Source organism: Barbatula barbatula (genome assembly GCF_947034865.1).
Source record: "Barbatula barbatula genome assembly, chromosome: 10".
Lineage (NCBI taxonomy): Eukaryota > Metazoa > Chordata > Actinopteri > Cypriniformes > Nemacheilidae > Barbatula > Barbatula barbatula.
The window spans coordinates 194,566-210,680 of record NC_136773.1 but is presented as its reverse complement, the minus strand read 5'-3'; the positions used below and the strand labels follow the sequence as shown (position 1 = coordinate 210,680).

General features: G+C 40.3%; 1 protein-coding gene across 5 annotated transcripts in view; it reads right to left on the bottom strand.

The window, feature by feature from the left end:
• Positions 1–1,345: 1,345 nt before the first annotated feature.
• The window catches only part of ppfia1 (PTPRF interacting protein alpha 1), a 42,857-nt gene continuing 28,087 nt past the window's right edge, over positions 1,346–16,115 (bottom strand). For 2 of the 5 annotated variants that reach the window (XM_079465231.1, XM_079465232.1), the window contains exons 21-29: positions 15,017–15,217; positions 13,999–14,061; positions 10,761–10,936; positions 8,697–8,794; positions 6,693–6,868; positions 6,557–6,625; positions 5,246–5,414; positions 5,070–5,138; positions 1,346–2,364 (exon numbers count right to left, since the gene is read on the bottom strand). In XM_079465231.1, the coding sequence (XP_079321357.1) occupies positions 5,080–5,138; positions 5,246–5,414; positions 6,557–6,625; positions 6,693–6,868; positions 8,697–8,794; positions 10,761–10,936; positions 13,999–14,061; positions 15,017–15,217 (1,011 nt within the window). In that variant the 3' untranslated portion in view covers positions 1,346–2,364; positions 5,070–5,079. Of the gene's footprint in view, positions 2,365–5,069; positions 5,139–5,245; positions 5,415–6,556; positions 6,626–6,692; positions 6,869–8,696; positions 8,795–10,760; positions 10,937–10,993; positions 11,176–13,998; positions 14,062–15,016; positions 15,218–16,115 lie in introns of those variants that run through there. The other 3 variants (XM_079465233.1, XM_079465234.1, XM_079465235.1) reach the window with 2 other exon arrangements.

Genomic DNA, 16,115 nt, shown 5'->3' with positions numbered 1-16,115 from the left:
TCGTTATGTTCTTTCAAAGAAGTGCATACCTACAGTGAAACATGGAGGAGGCTCGGCTATGTTTTGTGCTCCTTTACTTCATCTTGAATCTGTGCAGGGCACAAAGGAATCTCAAGACTATCAAGGCATTCTGGATTGAAACATACTGCCCGGTGTCAGAAAGCTCGGTCTCAGGTCATGGGTCCTCCAACAGGATAATGATCCAAAACACTCAGCTCAAATCACCCAAGAATGGATAAGAACAAAACATTGGACTATTCTGAAGTGGCCTTCTATGAGTCCTGATCTGAATCCTGTTGAACATCCATGGAAAGAGCAGAAACCATCAAACCTGAGACAGATGGAGCAGTTTGCTCAGGAAGAGTGGGCCAAACTACCTGAAACATGTGCAGAAGTCTCATTGAGAGCTACAGAAAAGCTTTGCTTGCAGTGATCGCCTCTAAAGGTTGTGCAGCAAAATATTAGGTGAGGGGTCCCATCATTGTTGTCCATGATATTTTCATTTGTTTTATTATTTGCAATATTATGTTGAATTAAAAATCTAAAGCAAAGTCTGATTTCTATTAAATGTGGAATAAACAACTGTGGATGCCAATTACTTCGTTTTTTTGTGGAGGGATACCAACTAATTTCAGTAATACTCTCAAAATGCGTGTCTGTTCCTTCACTTACTTGGCTCTGGTGTTCAATTCAATTCAATTTTATTTATATAGCGCTTTTCACAATTTGCAGCTTTACAGGAAATAACACAGTATACAGTGGAATCCCCTGGTTAGGCCTGGTTTCCCTCCGAGGTTTTTTTTCTCCTCCAATGGAGTTTTGGGTTCCTCGCCACCGTTTTCAGACTGTTTTGCACTGTTTTGTCTGGCCGGGGGGGCTGCTAGAATTTGATAGTCTTATTTAATTAACTCTGCATATAGTAATTTATTGTGTGTCTGATATTTGACCTGTGTTTTGAATTCCATAACCTTTTATGTTTTACTTATAGTCATTTTTTCTTGTACAGCTGCTTTGTAACAATGAAAATTGTAAAAAGCGCTATATAAATAAAGCTGACTTGACTTGACAGTGCACCCCAAGCGTGGGACCAGGATGCTGCAGTCTCCTACAGTTAGGATCATAACCATGTACAGCGTGATCATTTCGCAGAGGAAAAAAGGGTTAGATGTGTAAGTGAATTCTGAAGCTGCCCCAAACATGGCAGCACTAGACCTGAAGGCCACGGCTGTGCTGAAAATCACCAGTGACAGGAACACATTAGATCCATGATTTGTGTGTCACCAAATAAAACAGTAATAAATGGAAGTCTAACAGAATTTTGCATCATGAAGGATTCAGAAGAATTCTGCTTAAAAAGACTTTTATTGGCAGTGGAAAATATGTTTCAGTATTATATTGAAATGTAAGCAATAAATAATACTGTGATAAAAATAGTCGGTAAGTAGTTAGACTGTACATTATTTCTATTACAGGACCAGGAGACTTAAATAAAATACAATAAAAAAGATGGTAACATGATTTCAATTATACATGTGACTAAAGAATGCACAATTACAAACGATGCAAAACCGGGATATGATTCCAGTTTGTGTGTCTGCACCCCTACTTGAACGCTGACGCATACAACAAAAGGGTCAAAATGTTCATGAAAAACAAATCAAGTAGGATACAAATATAAGGCTTCATTACAGTATCATATAGCTGAAGATTTCAAGACAAAAGGTTTGTGCTGAGGCCAGAGGAGGATTGGTCCACCTAAGAATAAACTTCTCTTCATACACACCTCGACTGCAGCACAAAGGAATGGATCAGGATTTTCAGTCTGACATCGATGTTTGGAGAAAGATAGCCCTCATAGATTATGGCTTATCCAAGGGTTTATTTTTGGTATCACAGGTAATAATGAAAATGCCACGAGTCAACAAAACAGCTTCTAATATATGTGCCAACTCTGACATTCACACCATACCCATGACTCAGGCCACTTGTGGGGACAAGTAAATATAGAAAAGTTGAGAATGTACTTTAGCTGGATGGGGTTAAAACTCAATTAGACGCCTTCAGTCAAACAGTTTACAAACTCTGGACACGTGATATATTAAAACAGATCAAGAAGACTTGAACTGGGTTAAGAAATAAGATCTAAGAGGTGACAAAAGAAAAGCAAAAGGTGAAATGAATGAAATGTCCTTGTGGCATACATAAATAGAAGAATAATCTAAAATATATACTCTTGGGTTTAAGATTTTACTGATGATGGCATCACGGATCTTCTGTGAGAGGCGATGACACTAAAGTTCCATCCTGATGGGATCTCGCTCTCTTCAAAGGCTTCACTTCACCTTAACAGGTAGTGCACGGACACTGAGAGGAAAGCATCAAACCGTTAGTCTGCAATAAAACACGGACAGAAAGAGACACACACCCAACGGAAAACGATACCCATGCAAAAACACAAGAACGTGTACACCAGCACAGTTTCTTAAAGGAACAGTTCTTCCAAAATGAAAAAAATCTCTAAATCATCAAAGCTAAATGTTCATATTTCCAGCGAATTTAGTAAAAACGTCATCTCTGCATTATCTCACTGTGTCATGACTGTGTATGTGTATGTGTCTTCAGATGGTAGAATTCATATTTATTATATATTTGCCAAAACAGAAACAAAAACACAAGACATTAACACTAAATTCACGTGGCAGCACATAAATCACTTCTTGAGCATCTTAAAGCTATAAAGCTGCTGTTTCATGTTTAAAAATAAGCTGGTAAATAATTATTTAAATTAATGTGTATAACATTTTTTCTTTATGTACTTATTATAGTATCCGAAATGTGTACCATGTTGTTTTATTTACTTTTTCTCTTGTCTTGTATTAATTAATAAAATTATGCTAAATTGATTGATAATGATGTATAAAGGGTAGGGTTAATAAGCAGAGGCTTCAGCCTACACCTTTTTCGGTTATATGCATAGCTTTATTTTTTATGAGTGATTATCTGTGAGGAGTCTGAGGACCGAAATAAAATCTTATGTTATGTTTCAATAAGAGTTTAGCGCCGTCTGATGTTTTGGATCGGGATCGATACAGACCTTTTTACTGGATCAGGTATCAAACTGATGGGACCAATCCAAAAGCCATTCTGTGCATTAGCCTCAGATGTTACTCAAAGCTTTGAAAGAGATTACTCTACTATAAGGCTTCCTTACTATGAGCACTTCCTGCCTCTCTGCACTTAACACTTATAGTGAGATAGTTTTGAGCAGTAAAACAGAGACGGTATACTGTAGTAGTAGTTTTACTCAAGTACCTGTACTTCGTGACCTCACTACATTATATATCTAGGCTTACTTTTACTCTAGTACATTTCATAATTACATTTTTACAAGGTTTTTTACCTTTAATACAGTACTTAAAGCCCCAGTGACATCAAAATGACAAAATTCCCATTAAGAAAATATAAGCGATCAAAACTGACAGTCTGGCACGTGCACTCAAGAAAACTAGAAACCCTAAATAAATCTAGAAAGCTTTCCTGTGACTCAGTGGTTAGAGCATGACGCTAGCAACACCGAGGTCATGGGTTCGACCCCAGACATTGCACATACAGCACTTAGAAACAATTGTATATATTATAATGCAATGTAAGTCGCTTTGGATTAAAGCATCAATATACAAGTAAATGTTTATTGCATGACTTCACACTACACTTCAGCCTCTCGTCAAAGTTCTCATCCAATCAAATGCGCTTTAGAGTCCCCCCCCTTCACTAACAGATCTGTGGAAGCGACGCCTCACATCAGACACTTGTTCACACATTTATAATGTCCTACATGGTGAATGACACATAGTGCACTAGACGGGGATGATCCAGACGGTGTAAACATTAACATCAAAGCCTTCATTTAGGGTTAGCGAGTGACCTCAGGTTAAGAGATACTATAGCTCAGAGCTGATCGTCATACGCACAAACCCGCTGAGAATACACCACGTATCTGACCCGTTTCAAGTCTACACTGAATGTAGTATGTTAAGGCTCAATGGAAGAGATCAGACTCGCTCACCGACGTAAATAACCAGCTTCACATGACACATCACAGCTATCGCTGAACTTCATGATCTGTTCAATAGACTTTCACACAACTGTGGTCATCATGCTGTAAAATGCAGTTTTGCCAGGCTGCCGCAAATGAAACCCTATTGGTTATTTTAAAAGGTTATTTTGTCCGGCGCTCTCTGCATTTTTCAGTTGAAATGGCATCAACACATCAGATAATGCTTCGTGTTCCGAGGCGTTTCACTGGGGCTTTAAGTACACTTCTACTTTTTAAGGTAAAACTGCTTCAGTACAAGAAAGTGGTGGATTTAAATGACCCATTATCATTACAATGTTCAAAAAAGATGATATATTCTTTAAAGTAAAGACGGTAATAAAGTGCAGATATATGAAAATGTGCTTGAAAGTAAAAAACCCTAACATTTAAGTACTACCCACCTCTGGTGAGCAGGATAAACCAGTGCTAGTAAGGGATGGGGCGATACTCAAAGAGTTCAGGTATGGGAGCGGGTAATGAAAGAGTGTTGTAGGTGCATTGCGCCGCTGCTGTTCATATAAGAGTTCCGGACCCGCTTATTATCAACACACACATTTACACTCACAGTGTCTGAGCGTCTAACACACAGCAGTGTCACAGACATGCACCCAGCAGGTTAATGGTCGATTAAGAAGAAAGAAAGAAATCTACAGAGAGAGTGTGAACCCAGGACGAGAGATTTCGTTTTTGGATGAAACATTCCTCCAGGCACTGGAAAAAGGCCACACTTGTATTGGTGTTGTTAAAACATCAATGGATTCAAAAGACAGACTCTTTTTACCTTAAGTTATAAATCTGATCCAGTAACAATGAGCGAGTCAAATGTTTGCTTTACAGCCTACATTTCATTTGTATTTGATAGAATTTCAGGTCACCGACATTTGTGTTTTAAACCCCCAGTATCACGTTCGGCATTGAGAAAGCTTCGATGAACGAGGCTTCATGCAGAAATAAAAGCAGAAATGAGACTCACCTGAGAGAGATTAACAGGAGTAGGTTCTGACTGTAGCAGAGTCCATCCGCTGAACTCCACTAACACTCCCTACAGATACATTAGTATACACCGCATTAAACCAATGAGATCACACACAACAGCCAAACAATCTGCCTACAGGCAAGCGTCTTCAAACACAGGTGAGTGTAACCCACCATCAAGCTGTGGTTTCTTTGACAGCAGGGCAGCAGATGGGGGTCCGCCGCTGGTCACCCTGAAGCTTGCAGGCAGCGTGTCAGCAGAGCCCACACTCATTCCACGCAGGTCTTTGGGCCGGAACTTCTTTCTCCAGGAGGGTGCACGCCGGAAATGATCCTCATCATCCTGCCGTCAGTGAAAACACATCTGATTCGTGATCTTTATCATGACTATTCCAGTGACACAACTCTATCTGCCTGGAAAACATCTCGGATAAGAATATACCATTATTGACATCATTGTCTTTCAGGTCTGCCCTAACTTAACCCAACCAAAACCCTTCCTCTGACACACGCACACCTCCTCCAGAACTAGGGATGCACCGATATCGATACCAAGCTCATGTACTCGTAACAATTCCCCGATACCTCTCGTGACGTAATTGACAGAACGTTCCAGTGCACACAGAGACACAATGTCATAGAGTGTTCACACCTAAATCGCGCTATTCGTGTGTAGTTGGACGCTTGAACATTTTGAGTTTACTCGCTTCATTCGCATCATGGGAGGGGCTTCTGGCAGGCGGCTCCAGTCTTCTGTCGAAATGGCGCACATGGATTTTGTTGAGCAGGTAGTAGCACATTATGTGCTATGGAAGGCTGAAGAACGACGTAGACTCGTTCGGCGCCGTGTCTGGGTCCATCAGATCCTTCAGAGGCGCAGTCCTTCATTGTTGTTTCAGATTTCACGGCGCAAATTTTCGCCAAAGTTCTGATTTTTCAACTAGCGCGAATAACGCAAACGCCCCACGCATGGCAATCTGCATGCTTATGTCCTTGGTTTTGCCCTTTGGAGGTTATTGGACACTGTGAATATTGAAATTTTTTGATAAGCACATAAGATTGATTTATTTTTTCATAATACGAGTTGAAGTTGTTAAAAATAAAGATGCTGATATGTTCATTAGTCTCATTGTGTTGTTCTTTGAAAATTGCCACAAACAAAAAAAAATGTACAACAGGTGTTGGTATCGGCGAGTACCAGGGAAAAAGTATCGGTACTCGTACTCGATCCTTTAAAAGTGGTATCGGTGCATCCCTATCCAGAACCCGTCGCTAACACTGCACATTCACTCTCTCTGACACTACTGCAACAAATGATTAATGCCATTTCATTTCATGCAGGATAAAAGTTTGTGTTCACATTATATATAGACCCTATAAAAGTATTTACCCGCTTTATTTTGTTATGTTGTTATGTCCATACACCTGAATGACAGAGCTAAACAACAGCTAGCGGTGGAACAGATGGTCAGTGGACACACTCACCTCTTCTAGTTTTCTTTCAGTTCCTGCAGCCAGCAGGTTACCGTACTCTCGCTCAAGCACTGTCCTAGCCTGAAAACACACCACAGAGATCAGAACAGACACCGATCACACCATCGGTTACCAGTGTGTGTGTTACCTGTGTGCACTGTGTAGGGATCTGCAGAAGCAGAGCCACGGTGTTGTGGTCAAAGGAGTCATCCAAGGCAATAAGAGCTCCGTGGACACCGCTCTCCTTAAGGTTTCCCGCGTACTCCTTCAGTCCGATAGACTGCACCCAAGCGATGACGCGCTCATTCGTCCACACCAGCACATCTGCAATGAGAGAACATTATCAGCACTTCCGTCACTTCCATCTGCAGGCCATTACTGGGCTGTAGTCGAGCATCCCATTGCTTTCCACGCAGACTTTACTCGGTGACAGACCAGGTGTATTAACGGCATCGGCCCATTTTTTCTAATGATATTAGTGGATAATCCCGATGAGATCAGCGCTCGGTCTTCTGATAGCATCTGAATAGCATCAAGCACCTGAGCAGGATCGTTTTGAAACGTCACCATAACTGTAGCATGACATGACGCTTCTCTTATTATAGATTTAATAATTTAAACCTAAAGTGAATCCCTAACTGAGAGAGAGTTTAAATTAATGGAGCAACAGAATAAAAATTCATTTAGCTTTAATGTCAAATTAAAACCTGGATCAAAGATAGCTTCAACATAAACCTGGTTATTTTAAAACAAGGTTTACAGTTTGAGCCACAGAATTATTCAATAAACCTCGATTCAAACTTTATCCTTGTTTGGTTCAACCCACCTATAATGTTATAAATGAGGTTTATTGCAAATAACGATGGATTCGTTTCACATTTATTACCAGGAGCCACGAGGATCACACGTGTGTTGGATATATGAGCTTTTAGACATTATATGAAGCACAGAGGGCTTTTACCTAGAAATGGTCTTTATTTTTCTACAACAGAAACAATTTTGTCAATTTGAATTCTAGGGTGAACTTTGACTTTGATATAATGTTGTAGTAGAAGATTCTTCTTAAAGAAAAAACAAGAAACGACTGAGTGCATTGACATCCAGTGACAGCTTCGTACACGCTAAAGATAAGGTTGAGGAGGCTGGATTTGAGAAGTGAACAATGTGCTATCACTATAATCATTCAACAAGTGTTGGTGAATAATACACAGTTTGTTTTCCATTGGGCACCACCTCAGATATATTTCAGACGTGTGGGAAACACAGGCATCTGTCAGCCTAGCTCTTGTGTTGTGTTCTTCACTAGTCAGACCCCGACCAAGCTTATATTCTTTCGTCTTCATATTTGAAGAAGCGAGATACGTCTGAATGGTGAGTGAGGCTGATGTGAAAGTACTAAGCTCCTCTTTTCTGTATGAAATGACTAATACGGCCACCTACTCAAACTGGTTTCCTCTCAAAGAGCCGCACATGATAGTTGTCTTGGCTGTGTCTAAGCACAAGGGTTTGGCTCAAAGTCTACTGTGACAGGGTTGGTCTCAAGTCTGTCTGGAGTTTTACTACTTCCCTTTTTTGTTCATAAAATAAAAAGTGCAGTCGTGGCCTGACGGTTAGAGAGTCGGACTCGTGACCAGAAAGTTGCCAGTTTGATCCTCAGGGCCGGCAGGTAACGACTGAGGTGCCCTTGAGCAAGTCACCTGACGCCTACTTGCTCCCCGGGCGCTGCAGTGATAGCTGCCCACTGCTCTGGGTGTACGTGTGTTCACTACTCTCTGGATGGGTCAAATGCAGAGGTCACATTTCAGGTATGGTTCACCATAACTGACAAATAGGTCACCTTTACTTTCACTAAAAATGATGTCAAAAACATGTTTTCTTGAATACAAATATTTAGTCAAATAAACCCATAACAAAAAGCGTTATTTTGATTGTTTGTTTTTACAGCATAATGCTAACCTTGTTTTTGTGTTAATTCCGGTGTAACCTAAAAATCTCTTAATCAAATGAAATGCTTTGGGCCTTCCGAGACCTAATATGATTTCATTATGATGACCAATTCATACTTGACCACAGGAAGACAAAGGTTCATGGAAAACAAACTTTTGCTACGTTTCACCAATTCAACTAATCGAGACAAACCAGACATGCTGACCTTTGACTTCAATCTGTGACTCATCACGTCTCAGTTCCAGTTCTTTTCTGTCGTAGTTGAGTCGTCTTAAACACATGACACCACACTGAAAGCTGCTCCTACAGGACAAAAACATACAGTGACAATCCTTTAATCCTTGAAGACGACCTTAAAATACAACTGAACATGTCAACTACAAAACATTCAAAGGTCAAAGATGTGTTCCGTTTAGTGTGGTGTGGGAGAATACTAGCCAGAAAAAAATATATTGTGTCACACATCTGCTTCAAGAAAGAGAACAACAACACCAGTAAGAAACCTGCTGGACAAATGGTTTATTTCTTCAGTCGTCTGGCCTACACAAGGCTCTCACAGCCAATCACATAATGAATGACCAACAGAGAGCTTATACGCAAATAACACCCTTCACATAACCGCATGCACAATTGTGTCCTTTTCAGATGCGGCAGGGCTAATATGTTGTATTTGAATCTGTGCGCAATTGAGGCATTTATCATATATTTTGTATAAAAATGCTTTTCATTATGTTGACAAGAGATCATGATGATAAATTCATAAGTGTCAAGAAAAATGTGCAAATGTCTACCATTCTCTTATGATGATGCTATTTATCCCATTAAAGTGTTAGCCAGGACTTTTATTCTGCTTCTGCTGTATTCTACAGCGATGTCAGAGTAAACATATATAGATATGTATGTGCCTGTGTAGTTTGAAAAGAAAGACATCGCATTTTATCACAAATCCCACTCGGCGTAAAGCTCACTGAGATTTGTACATTGTAGATTTTATTCAATCATGTATTTTTATAATTCCTTGTTTTCGCATCATCGGAGAGTCTTTACAACCATCTCTGGATTTTAAAGGAACTGGGGAAGGAATCCCAGCCCTGTACACAGTTAAACAAACCCCCACACATTATTCTAAACCCCTTCAGTGAAGTTATTAGTGAGGGATAAAGCGACAGAAAGAGAGACTGTAAAAGGAAACCCAACGAGAATGCGTCATTTCCATTGCACCACGGTGCTTTTAAATCATTATGGTAACATGCGCTTCTTTACAGTAAAGTGTGTCACGAGACCCTTGCGTGCCGTGACCATTCATTGCCAAATGTGTTAAGCTTCCATAACTGTGATTCAGCCTAGCTAACCAGAGTGACAAAAGACTGAAGTGGTTCCCGTGGTGATGCTGCTTGAATATCGCATGGGTCTCAACCAATCAGATTCCAGAACCAGAAATAACTGATTGGATTATAGAGACCAGTAATGTTCCCTGAACTCCTCACCAGGGCTTGACATAAACACCTCCTAACCACCGGTACTTTCAGCCACTCCGACTAGCCATTTGTTTTTATTGGAGTTTTCTGAAAGGTCATGTGAAATAACTATAACTCCCATGAGCGCTTCCTGCACCCAGTGTTTGGTCATGGAAAGGCACATTACCGATACACAAGTCCTCGTGAACTGAAAGGACGAGTCTGTTTTATTGTCATGAAGATACTAACTGCTTCATTTCAGAAAGGCAACACTTACATTTCTGGATAAGAATGAATGAGGGTTATATCTGAGGAGAAATAATTCAAATGTATTTGAAAAGGTTTTGAATCTAGCAAATTCAAGTACAATGACTCCAAATCAAGTAATTTTAGCAATTTGCACAGATTGAGTTCACTTTGGGAAACAACACACCAAACGGGCAATGTTACCAGTTCTCGTCTCTTCTTTCACCGCGACCCCGTCCAAACACTGACCTTGCAGATCCCTTATTTTCTAGATGGATCCCTAATAGGATTTTTTTTTCGAAAGGTGACCCGTTTGCATTCCTGTATAACGGGCTGTCAAACTCAATTCCTGTAGCAGAGTTTAGCTGCGACCCTAGTTAAACACACCCCATAATCAAGGTCTTCAAGATTAAGAAGAACTTCCACGCAGGTGTGTGTGTGAGAAGAACCAAACTCTGTTCAAACCGATATGGATGAACCATCAGAACTCAACCTACTGAATGCTGTTTTTTGACTGTGTATGATATGACTTCACGTATTGATAAACTAACAATAAACCGACTGACCTGTGGAAGCTATCCACCATTTTCAGCTGAGTGCGGAGATCTTTCTTCGTCAGATGATCCAGCATACGAGCATCAACCAGCGACTCCATGAAGTAACTGCGGTACTGCGGTAGACCGAGACTCGGCAGCCAGTCGTTACCGATCCACTCGTGATTCATGTCTCCATAGGCTAGAGTCTGAACTCAAACACAACATCACAAACACACATTCAGTGGATACAATGACACGGCAAAGCAGATGCGTATTCAATTTGCAAAACCAAAGAAAATAAATATAATGAGAACACTCCTCCTGTCGGGAGCATCTTTCATCATGACACAACACAAGAAGCTCTTTTCAAGACAAGACAACAGTGCTACAGAAAGATTTGTGAGTAAGATGTTCAGACCTGGGCCCAGCTGCCCTCCTCATCCTCCTGGTGTTAGCAGGTTAGCATGTGAAGTGAAAGATCTTTTGTCATTTATTAGTCTTAACATGCGCCACTATTAAATTTAACAAACTACACTACAGCTGACAAACACATCTACGTTTATAAAGGCTGATATCCCCCCCAAGCTTAACATGTCACCACAAACACTCAAGAACCCAGCTAGCACACGTACATCTGCAAGACGTCTGCTGTGTAAAAACATCTACGAGAGAGCGCTTTTACATATAATCTAAATCATACACGTCTTACAGATGTCTCCTAGATGTCTTTATGTCATCTGACAGCCGACGACTCTGAGACGAACTATGTGTTGCAGTCGTCTTGCAGATGTTAACGCAGAGGTCAAATAGACATCTACCAGACGGAGTGTGCTATCAGGGAAAGCACCAAATGGTACAAATGCACTTCCTTTAATCTATATATATATATACATACACATACATACTAAATAATACAATCACACTTTGTATGACAAATAATACGCCAATTTTTAAGACACCTGGGGCCAGATTCATTGGACGTTTGTAAGAACATTCCCAAGTGCGATTCTCAAACATTTCTTAAGAAGTTCTCAAATGTTTTCGTAAGAATAAATGATATATGCTTTGTCTGCTTACTGTATATATTCATATATACTTTTCATCTAACTTTATTTGTATAACAAGCCCCTTAAATGTTCTTATATATTCTTAAATATACATTAACCTGTGACGTGTTACACACGTATAATAATATGAATAGGTTGTGTGCAGTGACGTGGCTCATATGATGCGCGAGAGATTGTCCTCCATAGGAATTCACTATGACAGACTCAAAGTGTCTATGTTTAACAACCTGAACAACCACCAGGTAAGCCCAAATGTCTGTCAAACCTTACTTTTAGACAAGTACAGTGTAAGGAAATGTAGTTTAGGTCAAACCAGAAGTGCAGGATATACAGTTAGAATAAATACAGAAAACAATATGAGAGAATATAATACAGTTACTTGTTCTTGTAACGGAAGCTAGTGTTTATTACAAGCCCTGAAAAATCTTGCGTTAAGTGTTTTTTTCCCCATAGAAGTCCATTATAAGGAAACAGCTTAACCTACCAAACAACCACCACAGAAAAGCTAAATAAATACATTTGTTTATCACTGATTTCGAACATAAACACGACAACAGATCGTTTTATGTTGTCAGTTTGTCGCCGCCTTGAGGCACGTTATGCGCTTTCTTTTCAATGAACTTCTACAAGCTTAACATGACACTATTCTCAAGAAGTGCTTGTTCTTTTAACAGTAGTTGGTGTTTATTACAATTAAGGTTTAATATAAATTTGCTTTACATAGTCACGGTTTCATTATAATGGACTTAAATGGGTGAGATTTATCACTTTGTCTGTTTAATCAGGACTCGATCTTTGCATGTGTTCATGATGAAGTTCTGGAGCAGTAAATCTGAGCTCTCCTGGTCATTGTTTAGGTTGGTTAAACCTTGTTAAGTGTTTTATAAAGTCATCAGGCTCATCCCAACGGCAGATTAAGGTTTACAAGCCACTTTTATCTGTGTTTCTCAGTCAATCCTCACATTTTCCTCCTTCATCAACATCAACACAATAAAAACACCTTTCATGGTTTGATCGATTTGAACAGAACACTGGTTTTATGACTTTCTATGGAGGAAATCATTCCAGCCCTCCATCGGCACTTCGTGCAGTGCTGAGACGTCATGTGCAAACAACCTATAAATGTAGCATACAATACACATCACATGTGAAATAAAGAAATACATGCAAGTTCACAAACAATTAAGAACGTTTTTTCATTCCTAAAAATATAGCAGTTAAGAAAAATGTTCTTCTTAAGAATGTTTTGTGAATCCGGCTCAGATTATCTTTGCATTGTGACACCATGTTCATGTTTCATGTCAATCAAGCATTTTGAATTCTACTTCTTTTTTACCGATAGAGTCAAGAGTGAAACTACATGCAGATACATGTTTAACAGTCAAAATAAAAGGAGTCTGATAAGAGTGCTTGTTTGTCATGAATATGATGTGAGATATTTGAAATATGATGCAGACACACATCACACAGAGAACGAGACATATTAAATGCATGCATTGCTCATTGGCTGCTGGATCGTACATCAACGGCACCACCATTACAGTCCTGGTTCAAAGATGAACAAGTGAATGGAGGAGTAACGTTCACCGTTCTCAAACAGATTCACATTTACGTCAGGGGTGAGCCATTCCTAGCAATCGCGATGTGAGATGATGTCGCAAGAAGCTGCGATGTGGACGCGATGTAAAAAATATGAAACACGTCTGTTCCAAGCCCGCTTTGAGTGGCATTTTTGCAAACCTCCGTCATGCCCAATCAGCACTGCGCTGCCAAACATGATCACGTTAAAGTATACATGAAGTTATTGCTATCAGCCAAAACAACTCATCCACCAACGGCACTTTCAAATCCAGCCACTTTCCTCAGTGTGTACAGAAGGCAAAAACGTCAAAAAAAGAAGTGTAGTGTGGATCGGGTCTAAGATGATATCGCCGAAGCCCATTTAACGTTACATGAACAGATCAGAGGCTGATGTCACTCTGTGTTTTAAATGATTGTGCACATTATTTGACTAACAATGTAAGGGTCCTCCACGTTGATCATAAAACACTGAGACGTGTTCAGTAATGTAAAAGGTTATCGTGCAGGACTGATCCGGCAGTGATGTTGATGTATCGCAGCAGACGAACCAAAGCGCTCAATGCCCAGTCTATGTTTGACTTTGAGACGACAGCACTGAGACGGGCTGAGCAGTGACTGACCGTGACTGGTGTGGCGCTCAAACTCTCCATCTCCTCATGTGTGACCCAGACATTTCCAGAAGACTATCAGCACATGAGCCCGTGTGAGTGATGACATAAACGTTTGCGTGTTAAGAGGGGAGAAGACTTTGTTATTTAGCAGCAAGAATATTAGCAATATTAGCTTGTCAAACCCATCCCATTAGCTGTTAATGTGTGAGAGACATGCACCGCTGAGTCACAGCACAAGAAACACAGAAGAATGTTCAGACCGAGCGAAATAAAGAACATAATTGCTTGTGTAATGGTAAAACAATGAGTCTGAAAATATTGTACATGTTGGGGAAAAACTCATTTAGTTATCTTTAGAAAATCAGGTCTTAAAGGGGTCATACGGCGTGACTACGTGTTTTTCTGTGTCTTTGGTGTGTTATAAGTTGCCCATTCATGTATTAAGGGTGTTAGAACAACAGATGCCTTCGATCTAAAGCGAATGCTCACCCAGACCTGACCGAACCTGATGTTCCAAATATGGTAAGAGGCGATTAACTGGCCAATCATAGCACACCTCGCTTTTCAGAGCCATGAGCGTTTTTGAACCTTAAATCGAAATCTAAGAAAAATGATAATATTGGTTTTAGCCGTGTCATATGACCCCTTTAAGTTCCGGGTGGAAAAGACCAGAGGCAAAAAAAGTCTGAATGTTTTAAGTGTCGTATAGATGCTGTCTCTCATTACTCTCATGAGATCACGTCAAACACACGCATGTGCTCTAGAACAGATTCTGGAATCTACGTTTAGCCTGATCACAAATGACCCTGAGCTGGGGTCCCTGCCACACGGCTGGTAAACTAAAGCCCTTGCGTTGATGTGAATGAGAGACATTAGGATAAAGCGCAGTGAGGTTTTGGGAGCAAAGCTCTTTGCAAGAGAAAGGCATAGATCCTTCACCAGACACGTGTTAAACAATGTTTGGTGTGTATGCTCGTGGTCTCTCACAGCTGTTGGTTTATTGGGGTTTGTTTTGTGGTTTTGGTACCGTTCTAGAGGTGGGTGGAGCTGAAGGGCTGGTGAGAGACATGATCTCCTGAATAGCCAGACGTAGTTTGAGGCGGTGAAGAGGGTTGCTGATGCCTATCTCTCGCTGGATCTCTGTATCAGACAGGGCAGACATGATGGCACCACTCTTCACATTGGCACGACAGGCCGCCACATACCACGCAGGCATTCCCACCCAAAGCTGTCCAGGGAAAAAACAAGATTTTGAGATGACATTATTACTTTTTACAGCCTGAAGAAGCGTTGGTCGCCAGAAAGAACCTTTTGTGAAACAGAATGTCAAAGGTTCTTTATGGAACCAAAAGGTTCTTCTATCTGTGGCATTGAAGCACTTCATTCAAGCGTGTAGGAGAGGTGGACACAATCATGTAAGTAGCATTGCCTTCTCCTGACTGTCTAGTCACATCGACAGGAACCAGGAACAGTTTCCATTAAAGTGAAAGTGATTCTGTCTTCATTTGCTCAACAGATACGTTTAGGTTCCTTTGTGGATTTGTGCTTATGATCGGCCAACATGATCCGCTGTGAAATTGGTCAATAAAGTCGCTCAAATCTGCATTTGTCTTGCGAAGATTAGAAAGGTCTTAAGGCTGTGAAACGACTCGAGGGTTAGTCATTCATGACAGAATTTTCATGGTTTGAGTGAACTAACGCTAAAGATGAAAATGTGGCAGAACTAGGGCTGTCAACAATAACGTGTCAACGCATTAGATTCAGTTTTTCAAATGAACATATATAAAATATGTTATGCAGTTAACGCAGCGTCCGTACGTTTTGTCATTCTTCATCTAGCGATACATTATATAATCTCGCTCTTATTCATGTAAATGCATTTAAGCGTTCAGTATAGATAGACGTCTTCTAGCTGTGTGACGGTGCACAACTCAACATGACAGCGGTTGGTTCAGTCTGGTGTACACAGTCACAGGCTGCGTCAGTCAATCTCTGTTCTATTCCGTGTTTGAATGAACAGAAACACACAAGATTATGTCAGAAAGTCGTTCTTTCCAGCATTTCCATAAGCACAGACTTCAATGTGTTAAATCAAATCCTAAATGACTGCAAAGAGTTGTGAAAAT